This window comes from Lissotriton vulgaris, chromosome 6 (assembly GCF_964263255.1).
Source record: "Lissotriton vulgaris chromosome 6, aLisVul1.2, whole genome shotgun sequence".
NCBI classification, from domain to species: domain Eukaryota; kingdom Metazoa; phylum Chordata; class Amphibia; order Caudata; family Salamandridae; genus Lissotriton; species Lissotriton vulgaris.
In genome coordinates this window covers 1186131657-1186146624 of record NC_141694.1, presented here as the reverse complement: position 1 = coordinate 1186146624, position 14968 = coordinate 1186131657, and the positions used below count along the sequence as shown (strand labels likewise).

The window sequence follows — 14968 nt, the reverse complement described above, 5'->3', positions numbered from 1 at the left end:
TAGGAGAGCCAATGGTATTTCTTTTCCTTAAGTTTGTGCCAGAGCTTGATCCTGTTGATTTTATCAAAGGCTGACAAGTAGTCAATAAAACACATGAATAGGGGTTGTTTTGCTAGTTTCGCCCCGTCTATCAGTAGGGACAGTGCAAGTATATTCGTAGTTGTCACCATGCCGTTGCAAAAGCCCGTTTGTTTGATCAGTATAATTGATTGAGCTTCGGCCCAGGAGGTAAGGTCTTCCAGAAGGAGGTAAACATAATATTTCGCCTTGATGTCAATTAAGGCCACAAGCCTATAACTTTCTGCTGTGTTCTTATCCCCTTTCTTGTATATTGGGCATATGATTGACCCCCTCCTGGAGTCCGGGAAGATGACTCCTCCTGTGATTTGGCCTTACAGTGGTAGTAGCAAAGAAGACCAATACGCAGGGTCCATTTTAAGTAGAATTGGTAGGATCCCGTTGGGGCCCGGGATGTCCTCCCTCTTGCCTTTGAAATGAAAGATGGTCATTTCTGGATAGGACATTAAAATAGAGAGGGGTAGCCTCAGGTATATTTCTGGAGGTCTGCCTCCATGGTGCATTGAAGTGATGGTGCAGATGCAAGGCCCAGACTGCCTCTGTCAGGTGGGGGAATTTATTCTTTGAATATTCTGGTTGGCTAGACTGTTTATTGTGCATTAAAATTTTGCGCTGTTGTTTGATCTTGAGTCCTGCAATAGCCTCGCCCACAGGTTTACGTCCGAATCTGTGTTTGCCTACCAGATTTCTTTTTTCTTTTTTTCTTTTAGTTGCAATAGCTTACTTTGTAAGATAGTATCCTGCCCTGTGCACCGAAGATTACTTATTGTTTTATTTATTGCTTTCTTGAGCATGCAGAGGTTTGGAGCTTTGAAATTGGAAATGTGGTTCTCCTTGTGGACTAATGAATGGGTTGTCATAGAAGCTGGGCAAGCATTTACCGTATTTACTGCTCCTAGTGATTTAGTTAGGTGTTCCCAGTGTGCTATCCCATTCACTCCAGTCTCTTCCTGTTGCTCCCATAATGACTTGGCTAAGGCTAGTAGTTCCTCTGGGTGATTAGTTTTAATTGTAATCCGCCTGAAGTTGTCCGTATGATTGGGCTCAGGGTCCTCGACTGACTTATCCAGTTTTGGTCTAAATATTCTTGTAGAAATTTCTTGTGGCAGATGATCGCTTTGATCTTGGGCCCCTATCTGGAAGCCTGTGATCCTGCTGAATGATTAGGATACAAACGTGTAGTCTATCAGCTTACTTGAGGTTGCGCTGTGAAATGTTGCCGCCAGAGGCTGGACTGGAAACAAGCATCCTAGGACCGGTGTTGGGCTTTCAGCCCTCATCAGCCAGGATAGCTTGACTCCAGTGGCATGGCGAGCACAGGACCCCCGCCTGGGCATACCCGTCCAACTCAGGGTGACAAATGCAAAAAGAACAATTGATGGACAGAATGCAAAACAATGTCATACATTCACCCTAGTACAGAGATCGGGTCCTAAATCCATTGTTTTTTTGATCACCATGCCATTCCAGTTTGGACCCAGCCATATGTAAATCAGTCTTGACCCTGCGCCCAATGGGAACAGTCAAGCCCGAACTGCCAGGCCCACTCTGGACTGGAAACCAGTATCCTAGGACCAGTTTCGTGCTTTCAGCCCTCATCAGCTAGGATAGCTTGACTCCAGTGGCATGGAGAGCACGGGACCCACGTCTGGGAATACCCGTCCCACTCTGGGTGACAAATGCAAAAAGAACAATCGATGGACAGAATGCAGAATAATGTCATACATTTTCCCCAGTACAGAGATCTGGGCCTAACTCCATCGTTTTTTTGCTCACCATGGCATTCCAGTTTGGACCCAGCCAGATGCAAATCAGTCTTCACCCTGCGGACAGGTCATCCCTGGACTGTAAACAAGCATCCTAGGACCGGTTTCAAGCTAGCCTGGCTGATGAAGGGTGTTACCCAGAAACCGGTCCCGGGATGCTTGTTTCCAGTTCAGGGAAGAACTGGCTCTGCAGTTCGGGCTGGACTGTTCCCACGAGGCACAGGGTCAAGACTGATTTGCATATAGCTGGGTCTGAACTGAGGTGGCAAAGTGAGCTAAAGAATCATGATGGATTCAACCCAGATCTGTGACTGGGGGTGAGTGTCTGAAAAGTTTCAGCGCTCTGTCCATTTTCTCCTTGTTCTTGCTTGGTTCGCCCTAAGTTGGCAGGGTATGCCTTGACGTGGGCTCCTTGCTCACTTTTCCACTGGATTCAAGCTAGCCTGGCTGATGATTGGTGCTACCCAGAAACCAGTCTCAGGATGCTTGTTTCCGGTTCAGGGAAGACCTAGCTTGGCAGTTTGGGCTGGACTGTTCCCATGAGGCACAGGGTCAAGACTGATTTGCATATAGCTGGCCCTGAACTGAGGTGGCAAAGTGAGCTAAAGAATGATGATGGATACAATCCAGATCTATGACTGGGGTGAGTGTCTGAAAAGTTTCAATCAATCAAGCATTTGTTAAGCGCGACTACTCACCCGTAAGGGTCTCAAGGTGCTGGGGGTGGCGGGGGGTGCAGGTTCCAGTCCTTCAAGGAGGGGATCCATCAAAGAGCCAGGTCTTGAAGTCTCTTACAAAGATGTGAAGGGATGTTGTCTGTCTGAGGTGAGCGGAAGGGTGTTCCAGGCCTTGGCCGTGAGGAAGGGTAAGGAGCGGCCTCCCAATCTGGGTTTTCTGGTGTGAGGGGCCACTGTGTAGGGGATCTGGGCTGATCGTAGGGTCCTTTTGGGGTGCGTGGAATTTAAGTGGGCTGTTCAGGTATGCTAGTCCGGTGTCGTGGATGTCCTTGTGTACATGGGTGAGCATCTTGAAGGTGACTCTTGCCTCGATGGGGAGACAGTGGAGTGTGTGCAGGTGCTGGGAGATGTAGCAGTGTTTTGGCAGGTTGAAAGCCAGTCTTGCGGCGGTGTTCTGGATGTTCTGTAGCTTGCGGGTGAGGTTTTTGTTTATTCCGGCATAGAGTGTGTTGCCATATTTGAGTCTGCTGGTGACCAGGAGATGAGTGACGGTCTTTCTGTGTTCAAGGGGATCCATTTGAAGGTTTTACGTAGGAGGTGGAGGGTGTGGAAGCAGGAGGACGAGACTGAGTTGATCTGGCGGTCCATTTTGAGCTCTGAGTCCAGGATGATTCCCAGTTTGTGCGTGGTCCGTGGGGGTGGGCGGGTTTCCGAGGGCGGGGGGCCGCCAGGTGTCGTCCAGACATCTGGGTTTGGGCCCATGATGAGTACTTTCACCTTGTAGGTGTTTAGTTGTAGTCAGCTATTTTTCATCCATTTGCGACGGCTTCCTTGCCTTCTCAAAAGTTGTGTCTGGTGCTGTTGGGTTTGTTGGATAGGGAGAGGATGAGTTGGGCGTCATCTGCGTATGACACAATGTTGAGTCCGTAGGTTTTGACGATGGGGGCGAGTGGAGCCATGTAGACGTTAAAGAGCGTCGGGCTGAGGGAGAACCCCTGAGGGACTCCACAGGTGGTTGGTGTAGGGTCCGAGAGGCAAGGGATGAGTCTGACCCGCTGCGTTCTGCCGGAGAGGAAGGAGCTTTTCCAGTTGAGGGCCTTGTCTTGGATCCCTGCTTCGTGAGGTCTGCGTGTTAGGGTGTGGTGGGAGTCTGTGTCGAATGCCGCTGAGAGGTCGAGGAGGATGAGGGCTACTGTTTCTCCTTTGTCCAGTAGGGTGCTGAGGTTGTATGTTGCGGCAAGACGAGCGGTGTCTGTACTGTGGTTTTTCCTGAAGCCGGATTGGGAGGAGTCGAGGTTGTTGTGCTCTTCGATGAATGGGCGATATGGCTGTTGATGGCTTTCTCGATAACTTTCGCAGGGAACGGGAGCAGGGAGATAGGTCTGTAGTTTTTGAGGTCGTGGGGTCAGCCGAGGGTTTCTTCAAGAGGGGGTTTCCCTCTGCATGTTTCCATTCGTCAGAGAATGAGGAGGCCGTCACGGAACGGTTGATGGTGTGGCGGAGCATGGGTGCGATGTTGTCGGCGGCTCTGTTGAAGATGTGGTGGGAGCAGAGTTTGTGGGGTCCCCGGAGTGGATTAACCTCATCGTCTTCATTCTTGCAGCTCACCCAAATTTGCTTAAGCAACGTCTGGCAGGGCCTACCCCCAAAAATAGATATGGAAAAGAAAGTCTCAGATTTAGAGAATTCAGAATAATCACAAGTATTACGTCAAAAAAAAATAAGTACTTAATATTTCTTCTAAGTATATTCCAAAAGTGACATTGATGCTTTTCCAGAGGAAGCTTCCTTCGTTCCAAAAACAGTTATTACACCGTTTGAAATACAAGTATACCTATACATCTATTTTGAAAATTGCGCTACCAATCCTTTTTTTTCAAATTTACAAAAGATCATTAACACATGAGTGACAATTGGCATGAAGCGCTGCAAGTAGAGGATTGTTTTAGAAAGACAAAATATTAAATGTGGTGTCACTTTCTGAACACCCCCACTCTGCTGATAGCATTCCACTAGCACTAACCCAAAACTAAAAATGTTTCTGTAAAGAAGGTTGATTCTTCTTGGAGTTAGGTCCGAGCTCAGTCAAAAGACTTTATAACACAGGGTTGACTATAAAAAAATGTAAGTGGGAGAGCTGACCAGTCTCTGCACGGAGCTCTATAGTAATTTATTTGTATATATTGAGTGTCACTCTGGGTCAGAGGGTTTGTCTTTATGTGCTGTTTGCTTTTGAAGTGTAAGGGAGTTAAATTAACGGAGGAGTCTGTTACATCAGCTGACACCAGCTTCCTACTAAATCTTTTAACTTGTCAACATGCTGCTTTTACATTGTATATTTAGAATTGAATCACTGCTGTCAAACAACGTGAATGCTAGTTTTTTTAAAAAGAGTTTTTATCCTGTACCAGAATAATTCAAAGTGAGTTAATATTGTCAATAAGAAGCTGATTCTCTTTACATTGGCTTCCTGCCTCCTTCTGTTTTTTGTGGTTTGCTTCTTTCCATTTTTTTTAGTTTTAAATGCCACTATAAGCTGAAGTTCTCTTGCAGTGGGGGGTTGTCAGTTCAGTTTTTTAAAATTATTTTCTTATCCCTGGGTTGTTTTTTGAATTGAACAAAATTTTCACACTCTTATGAGTTTGAAGAAAGCGCAGGGTTCCAGCGAGCTGCGGCTTCTTGCAGAGGAAGTATTTGTTCTTGGAAAAAGCTACACCAATGTTTTCTAGTTATGTTAAATTATGTTATGTTAAGTGGGATTTTTGTAAAGTTCCCTTGTTTAATCCCACCTCAAGCTAACAGCTCTTCTGCCATTTGTTGCAAGCCATCAAGATGGGATTGAAAGATGGTTTCTGGGAAGCAAAAAAAAAAGGTGACTGCACCTTCTTTGTGTATTTTATTTTCGGTACTGGTAGCGATGGAGAATGCAGCCTTCTTTCCCCTCCATGCCATAACAGTTTTACTGTCAACGATCCGCTCAGCCCCTGTTAACTAGATGAATAGAAGGAATTTGGCCTTGCACCATAGGGTGAAATAAAGGGGCATACCATATGCTTAATAGCGTGGTATATATATATATATACACTTGCTACAGAGGATGAGAGGGCTGAGGAAGTGTAATATGCCAAAGGCGAAATGTTTCATAGAGGACAAATGATGCACATTTAGATTACTTCAAAACACTTTCCTGAGTAAAATGGAGACTTGTTAAAAAATTTAAAGGGGATGTGGATGTTTTGTTAGGACATCTCTCTCAATCAAGGAGCAGGCGCTTACATTTGCTTGGTAGCACAACATGATTGCTACCCACTCCTTATGCAAATGACTATTTTGTGTGGGTTTCTACTTTGTTTTTGACCGAATCAAGTTACCAACAGCCTGCTTACAATAATACATTGGTCCCAGTTTCAAAGTCAGGTGGATTGTTAATTTAACCTAACCATATCTTACCCGTGGGTTCCGCGTGGTTCAGCAAGGAACCCTCCTCTTAAACGTGACCTGCGAGTTCGGTGCAGGAGGATACGCTGGAGATCTTCCTGCATGGAGAGAGCAAGGAAGAGTCGGAGTGTGTCACAAAGAAAATAAAGAGAAGCGTTCTTAGTCCCGTTGTAAAACTAAATCAGGCACAAGCAATGTTGCATCCAATTTTAGATTCCAAGTTGAAGAGCTACTGCCCTTGTACCGCTTTTTTTCTTCGTGCAAATTTCTCAAAGTATTACCTAGGGAAATTTGCCTGGGGAAACGAGCCTGAAAAGTGGGGAAAATGCAGGTTTCCTGTTCGATAAAACAAAAAAGCACTTTGTTTCCCATTCTGACCTTGAAATTGACACATTTGTTCCTGACTATCTAAAACCTTGTATCTTGTTTGTTCACTGACCTCTGGCCTCTGGTTTATGGTAAGAACACAAGCGCGGAGATACCCCTTCGGGGGTCGAATTCCTGCGCTATATAAGAAACTAAATAAATAAATAAATAAATCTCAGAAATGAGTGCAAAATCTGGTTTAAGTAAAATCGCAATCGGGCTGCAGTGGTCTTTCTGCCATGCGTTTTATACTGTGAAACTCCGAATGACTACTACGTCTCCTGAGATTTCTGCTGTGTTTCCTGTACGTTCTTAGGCGGTGCGCCTCTCCTTTAATGCTGCTAACCTTGAACATGGCTTAACTTGACCAACTTATATAAACAATTGAGTATATCATCCTAACACTAGAAATAGTCTTAGGCTGTCTGCGGCAAAAGGGTTACATGGTCATCTATGTGGATAGGACGAATTATCATTAAACGTGGGTGTAACTTGCAGAGTTTCACTCCTTGGAGTTACAACGCCCCCCACCCCTGAGATTTAGCAGAGTTCCTTGAGAAGCAGAGTTTGACACGCCATGCTGCTCATGCTGATTTTTAGCACTGGAGCTTGTTCCGTGTTGTAAACTCAGCAAGAACAGCAACACGCCAAAGGGTGCTGCTTTTTGTGCCACTCTAGTAGATTTTCTATTCGAGCGACAGCTTTCTCAACGCGAATGGTAGCAACCTGCCACGACTGCCCGCATTGAGAAATCTAGCCGGGAGGCATTCTAGCGCTCGATTTTCTCACTCGCCAACTTAATGTTGGCGAATCGCGCACAAGAAAAAACTCAGGCACGCAGTGGTTCATGGAGTTGTTCCAGAACTCAGCTCACCAAACAGAGTGCGGAGTGGGTTAAAACTGTGTGACCTCCGGCAGTGAAGCAGAGTATATAGCTCACCCAATTATCATGAGAACAGTAGTCGCGTGTAATATTGTTACTTTACTTTAGAGAAAAAAGGTATGTGCTATTTCCGTAGAAAGAGCTAAGCATTTGAAATACATAAAACTTTGGCTGGTGGAAAGGCAGCTCACATGTCATCTTTGTTGCAGTTATTAATTTAAGCACCACATTTGCAATGTTCGTTTTAAAAATGTATGTTTTTAATGTTATAAGCATTTATTTTGCTTAAATATATTCGCCTAATTGAAAACGATAAGAACTGAAAAATGAATTCGGTACTTACCAAGTATTATTAGTGTCCCAAAAAGTTCTCAAGCCCGTGGAACACCGCAATCAAATATACATACATAATTCATATGAATATGAAATTCAGCTCTTTTCTGTTTTTGTGATTTGTTGTCTTAGGGTTCATTTCAAAACTACATTTATGCTGATTCAGTCGGGATTCTTTGATATGCAGACGTTTATTTTTCTTAAAGCGGGCGTGACGCTGTGCATGCCAATTAACTAAGGTGCATGATGGTCAAGCTGAAGCATCTGCAAATGTTAAGACTGTTGTGCAGGCGGACCTAAGCCGGCATACACCAGTGAACACATACTGCTGTTTATGAAAATAAAAAATAAAGCACTTGGATATCAGCTTATAGTTAAACACAAGGTTGCTCCAACTTACTTGCTACATAGTTGTCAGCAAAGTTATGAAGACTGTACAATTAAACACCATATAGTGTTGTGAAATTGAAAGCTTTTTGTTCAACTAATGGTATCTTTCCTAACATTTAGGCCATACCCACACATCCTTTCTACTCCAGCAGCGCAGACAATGTCGGCCTATGCTGGTCAAACGCAGTATTCCGGAATGCAGCAACCAGCAGTATACACAGCCTATTCCCAGACCGGGCAACCGTACAGCTTACCCACTTACGGTATTATGTTTATCTTTTTTTAACAATTCTGTCATTTTAAATTTAATAATGTGTACTGATTTATTTTTTTGATAGTGGTTCTCAAGTTTGTCTAAAAAATGGAGAACTATATTTGCTTGTTTCTTTTACAGATCTTGGTGTGATGTTACCAGGCATCAAGACAGAAAGTGGACTTTCCCAAACACAGTCTCCCTTACAGAGTGGGTGCCTCAGTTACAGTCCAGGTTTCTCAACCCCACAACCCGGCCAAACACCTTACTCATATCAAATGCCAGGTTTGTTGCCACTACAGTGATTTCAGTTTTATAGTTAATTTGTTTAAATAAATTTGATGATCAAATGGCTCAGATTGGTGTACATCAGTCCTCCTTAAAATATGAGTTTAACACATTTTGGGGGTATGGCACTGTATCATAGGTGGCCCCAGGCCCATTGTGGTACGCTAGTCCTGCACAAAGAAACACAGAGCTCAGAAGCCTTTTTTATTCTCTAACATGGATCGGAAGCCAGTACAACTTCTAGTAAAGAAAAACTCGTAAAAGAAGCTAGTCCTATATAATGAAAGTGATAACTTCATCACCCTTGTGTATTAAGATTGTTTCAGGCTTTTTTATAAGGTCATCTGTGCTTGTTCGGAGGAAATGATCTCCAGTAGACTGCTGAAATATGTCTTCCAGGTTTAGAGCTTGGGGAGGTGAGACACAATTAAGTTGCAGAAAAAGCTTAAATGATGTAAAATTAGGTTCAGTTGTGCAAAACAGGGAAACTCAGACCTCTGAAAGTCTTTAAGGCTATGGAAGAGTTAGTCATATTCTGTACTACCTCCACCCCAGAACTACCATCCTTTTAGCAGTACCCCTCTGCTGTGTAGTCATTAGAGAGGGTGCGTTAAAAGCGAAGCAGGAGTTGCAGGAGCTGTGGGAAGGAACAAGAGTTGGTTATTCACAGGCGAAAAGGGCAGTGTTGGGAAAGAATGTGTTGACAGGAGACAACGGGAGGTATGCGTTACTTTCAGAGAATAAGTGAGGAAAGGCGACATGAATGGCACAGGACAGAGTTAGAAAGGGAGGGTCACATAGAAGAGGTTTGCCCTGACAGGAGAATCTAGCAGGGACATTAGCAGGAGAAACTGAGAACTAACAGAGGACAGGTAATATCACTGCTCACCCCCTCCCTGTTGGAGGGGGTCAGCAGTGATATTAAAGTTGGATGGGAGGTGGGCATTAAGAAAAGAGTAGTTCAGTGGCATAAGTTGTTAGTGGTCATGAAGAAGGTGAGGAGTGACATGAAAGGTGGACACTGACATGAGAGGTGAACACCCAGAATGGGGTGCAGTTGTGGGCAGTGATAAAAGTGACAGAATGAGTGGATGATGATGGGAGAAAGGGCAGTGTCAAAAGAGGTGAATGCTTCTGGGAAAATAGACCCTTACACGAAAGGGGCGAGTAGTGGAACAGGTGGACAGTGATGGAAAAGGTGGGCACTGGTATGTGCAGTGCATACTTAAGGGAGACAATTACCATTATGGTAGAAGTGGACAGTGACAGAAGAGAGGGGGTTTTTGGAATATCTGAGCTGTGATGTAGGTAGTGACAGAAATGTTTTGCTATAACTCTTAACGGGGCTGTCTCAGAAGAAAGGCATTGAGTATCATGAACAAGAGAGTGAGAGGATAATGAAAAGCAAATAAATAAAATATAAGAGTAGAGGGTAAGGGCTCAATCATGTATCGTTAGTGCCAGCACCATCTCCCCACGGCCAGTATTTTAACATGCTTTTGACACCGCTTCGTCTTCTGCCCTTATTATCTGTCAAAGTTTGAGAAGGGCCTCAATATAACATTATTTTGAGAAAATCACTCAGACTGACAAAGGCTGTAGAGCAATGATGTGCTCTAATTCTCTGTGCTCATGGGTTCATAGCATTGTTCTGGAATAGATATTAAACATTTGTTAGTTTTGGAGACGCATGGAAGATCTTGGCTTTTACAGAACTTGGATCTCTGAAAAACTTAATAAAAAACAAGTCTGAAAACTAATATTGGTACTGTGACTAATCACTTACTTGTGTTGCAGCATGAAGCAGAGCGTACATTTTAATTGTTTGCTTACTCTGCTTACTACCCTAACCTTACTGGGCCCTCTACGATTAGGCAGTGTGAGGCATTTCGATTCCGACAGAGGCAATGATCCTCTAATGAATCTTTGTCCAAACTCCACTTTAGCTGTCGAATGAGGACTATTAATTTACAGCCAACTCCCAAGTTAGAAATCAAGTTCAGATACACCTCTCTCAGTACCATGATGTAGACATAAAGAATGGCAACGGGAAGACCCAACCTCCTGAAGAAGTTATGTTCAACCTGCTGAAGAAGTTAAGTCCAGTGAGAATTATGCAAACCAAAAGCTCTGCAATTGCGACACAAAACCCGAGAAATAAAACCTGATGTTCTGATAGTGCTCGCCGATTCTCCTCAACAACACATTTAAAACATTAGCCACAGTCTAAATGGAAGATCAACAGGACTCAATAAATAGACTCAAATACGATTTAAATGAATTTGATTATTGTATTAAAACATCTAAATTCAATAATATAAGCACTTTCTTGAGGATTTCAGTCAAGAATATTACAGCTTGCTTTAAAGCACCAAACATTTAAACAATCTTTAGAAGATGGTTATTAAAATGTTGTCGCAAACTTAGAGTCCCACTACCCTTTAATGCAGAAGGATAGTTCAAAATTCTAACAGCTCAGGTCCTATGAAAATGGGGACAATTCAGACTAAAGGTCCATTAGGGGATTCCATTAGCATAGTGCTACAGTTATAATGGAAAATTTGAAAAATTTAAATGGTTTAACAAAGAAGTTCTTAGTCCATCTGCTACCGATTGTAGCATGGACAAACAGTCCAAGGTAAAAGATTGATTAGCATAGCATCTGGATCCTAAGTAGGAAAAATCCATTGCATTTGGTGCCCCTCCTTTGAGGTTTGTTCTTTATAGAATTTTAATTAAGTCCAGAGGATTAGTATCACACCTCCATCGAAAGACTATCACATGTCCCTGCTCACATCATGTCACCTGAAATGATTGAAATATCTAGCTAATTTCCCATGCTGTTCATGATAAATGAACATTTGTGAATCCAAACAAGCCTAACATTGGTAGAAAAGATATACAAAGGTGTGACTTAAAGCCATATCTGAAATTCTATTCCCACAGGAATATTTCACTGTGAACGTTGAAAAAATATTGACGATTGTCAGGGTGTAGTCATGTCCAAGACAAAACAAGCAAGATTTTCATTGTAAAGAACGAACCATTGTATTAAATCAAGGGAAAGGTCAGCATTAGAGAAAAGCATATCAGGAAAGCCTTTAAGTTAGCATCACACGTTTAAATAAAATGAGCTTAGACTTTAATTAAAATATGATCAGAATAAATCCCTTCAAGTAAAGAATGTATATAGATTTAAAGAACTTTCCCAAAATATTATTATATAGAGATGGCTAATGTTAGAAATACCCTACTACCACAAAATGTTATAACCTTCATATAAATGCACATTTTTCAAATTTCATTCTACTAAAATCGTTTCTAATCTATACTAATATTATAAAGAGAGAGCCCAAACCTTTGAGGCGGGTAATCTCAGGAACCACAGCACCAATCACAATACCCAATACAGCATTGGAAAGGACGGTTGCAGCAGATGGACATAGGCTATACAGCTCGCCACCATATACATTCGAATGGTAAAAGAACCTTAGGGGCAAAGTAGTCCCTTGTAGGCGTGGGCGTTCTGCTGGGGGCGTGTGCGTTGTGCTGGGTGCGTGGCCATACAGCGATGGTCACGGCATTTGCTACGTGTTAGTATTTCCTTGTGGCCGTGTGCGTTGTGCTGGGGGTGGAAATCAGGTAAAACAAGCGTTTACAGGGCTCCGTTGTGGGCATGTGGGGGCGTGGCCAACGCTACGCGTTAGTACTTCCTTGTGGCCGTGTGCGTTGTGCTGGGTGCGGAAATCTAGGGGCGAAAATCAGGTAAAACAAGCGTGTGCGTTGTGCTGGGGGCTGAAATCTGGGGACGGAAATCAGGTAAAACAAGCGTTTACAGAGCTCCGTTGTGGGCATGTGGGGGCGTGGTCATACAGCAATCGGCGCGGCATTCAACGGGCATTCGGCAAAAAGGGGGCGTGGAAATCCTGCAAAACAAGCGTTCACAGGACTCCGTTGTGGGCGTGTGTATACCCGGACAACGTCAGAACGGGCTCCTAGTATTTCATAAGCTGTAAAGTCTACAGTATCAATTTGCAAAATCTCAAGCCTGTACTTCAATACTACACCATTTTGTACAACTTTTCCAACTGGTGCATTCTCATAAAAAACATAGAAATCACTAGACCACTTCACATAACATCAACATTTTAATTATTATATGTCTATAAGCAACATATGTATAAAAAGTTCATTAGGCCAGGTTGATTATGTGTATTTATGTTACCATATAAATGTATTTTTTTTCATCTGATGTTTAAAGCATGCTTTTGCATCTACTATACTCGTCTCTGGTTCATGCATCACTGTGTCTAACGTGTGCAACATGTACTTTCAGTTTTTCGTGACTTCGGTAAATAACATGTCGTGTGCAGTTGCATAAATGCACACTTCCTATTTTATTAGATTATTGCTGAATTTAGCTAGCTTTAAATTCAATTGTACTCGAGAGAGTCATGTCAGGTGGATTTGGGTTATGAAAGGGACTGTGCTCTCATGATGTCTCAGTTCTGCATTTAGAAGCTTGTAAGGGCCTGCGGAACAAGAGGTATTAAAGATTTTCTATGAATGTCACTATTCTAAAAATGCCATTCCTAGGTCAAATAGTGCAGAAGTCCTCATATTCTACGGTGTAGGTACAGTTAAGAAACCTGGTAAAAGGGTAAAAAAAAGTGCACTATATGCAGGGCATTCTTAGTAAGCATTTTCACTGAAGAATATTGGCACTCTTGGTATTGTGACAAAGCTTCCACTCACCTAAATGTACTGTATTGTATCAGTGGCATGTTTTACAAGAGGCTCTACACTGGGTTGTATACAAATGTACACTGTGTGTCCCCGTTGACCATCAAGACATCCCTGTATTGGCTGCCGTCTAGCTTCAATCTTTCATCACATCCCACTTTTCAGTCATCCTCTGCAGTTCGCTCAGCGCCATGATGCTCCCTTGGGAGCGAACGTCTGCGCTTTATAAATACACATAAATATCAAATAAATATCAAAATATCAACATTGTTTGTGCTATGCAAACATACATTCCCTTGTGACTGTCTCAGATTACCATTGTTTACATTGAGGACATTATTTTTCAAAGTGAGGCTCTTCTTTTGTATCTGGCCTATTGTCATTTACCTTCATTTCTCAGTAGAAACATCTAAATATCAGACCTTGTGGCATTGTATTTGTTGTACAGTTTGTTAGCCCCAAGATCCTTAAGCACCTTTGAAAATGCTTCAATCTTGTTGGTACTACCAGTCATTAACCTCCACCTTGGGCTGTGTCATGGGGCACAGCTTTAAAGGAAGTGACCTTAATAGTACTCTGAAAGTGCTTTTCAAATGTAACCACAGCAAAATGAAATTAATAACCACAAACCAGAAAAGGTTCGCTATTCATTGGTTTGAGTTCTTTTAACTTAAAGTATAACAGGGAAAGCATGACAGAAATATAGTTCCTACATTTTATTTCTATATTTTAGGAAGAATCGATCCTTCCATTGTAGCATATGCCTGCCACCACATATATTGGTGCCCAATCCACAAAGCTTATGATATGAATAGGTGTATCTTGCTTCAGGCTTAGTTCTGAGTAACACTTTTTCAGTCACTGGGTGTTTCTTATCCTGGATTAGTTGTGACTTCCAGATTAATTTCAAGAAATAGGACTTGTTTACTTAAATGTCTGTGGTTAACTATGTCTTACTCATGGAAACTACTCAAGGAAAAAAACATGGTTGGAATATGCCTCTTATTTTCTTGTCATGTGCTTTGCACTGCAACCAGGTTCCATAAAAATGCGAGCAGAGCAGGAATATTCTCTATAAGACTGAAACAACCATTGTGGATATTTGCACATTTAGAAGATATAGATCCATCATGGCACTTGTTTTACTCACTCTATATGCCCTCTGGAATGTCTAGATTACATTCAGGGCAGAAACAAAGGTTTGGGTCCTGTGTCTGAACTGGCTTGGACCACTCAAATATGCTAAACAAACAGAAAAGCCAGACAGATTTATTTTTGGATTTTTGATCCCACCCAGCCAATTAGTTCTGGAGGGTCATCCATTTTATTTTAGTTTTTTTGTATTTTTAGAAAAACATTAACCCATTTCATTTATATATGTCATCAAATAGACAATCAACGAGCAGTGAAAGAATACATATGAACAAGTGAAATGTGCAATAATATACAAGTGCTGTACAAGTGCTCAAAAATCAATACTGTCAGTTCATACAGGCAACACCAAGAGCAATAAATCAAATACCTTCACTCGCAGGCGGCGTAATGCCAAACGCCGCCCGCGAGTGAAGAGAGCAGACCGCCTACACCGCACAGCGAATCCGCGCTGAACACTGCTGACGAACTAAGATGCACTTTAATGCGCATGGGAGATCCCTGAGCCACGCCGCCGGTCGCCCATAAAACAGTTGGCTCCTGCCAGCATCCGCCTACAAATCACGGACCCTCTTGATTCTCCTCCACTTACTTGCGTAAA

General features: G+C 42.7%; 1 protein-coding gene across 5 annotated transcripts in view; it reads left to right on the top strand.

Annotated features, from left to right (window-relative positions):
• LOC147708614 (protein phosphatase EYA4) overlaps positions 1 to 14968 on the top strand; it is a 626113-nt gene that overhangs the window by 509567 nt on the left and 101578 nt on the right. For all 5 annotated transcript variants that reach the window (XM_086927287.1, XM_086927291.1, XM_086927288.1 and 2 more), the window contains 2 exons: positions 8052 to 8194; positions 8326 to 8469. In XM_086927287.1, the coding sequence (XP_086783413.1) occupies positions 8052 to 8194; positions 8326 to 8469 (287 nt within the window). The remainder of the gene's footprint in view (positions 1 to 8051; positions 8195 to 8325; positions 8470 to 14968) is intronic.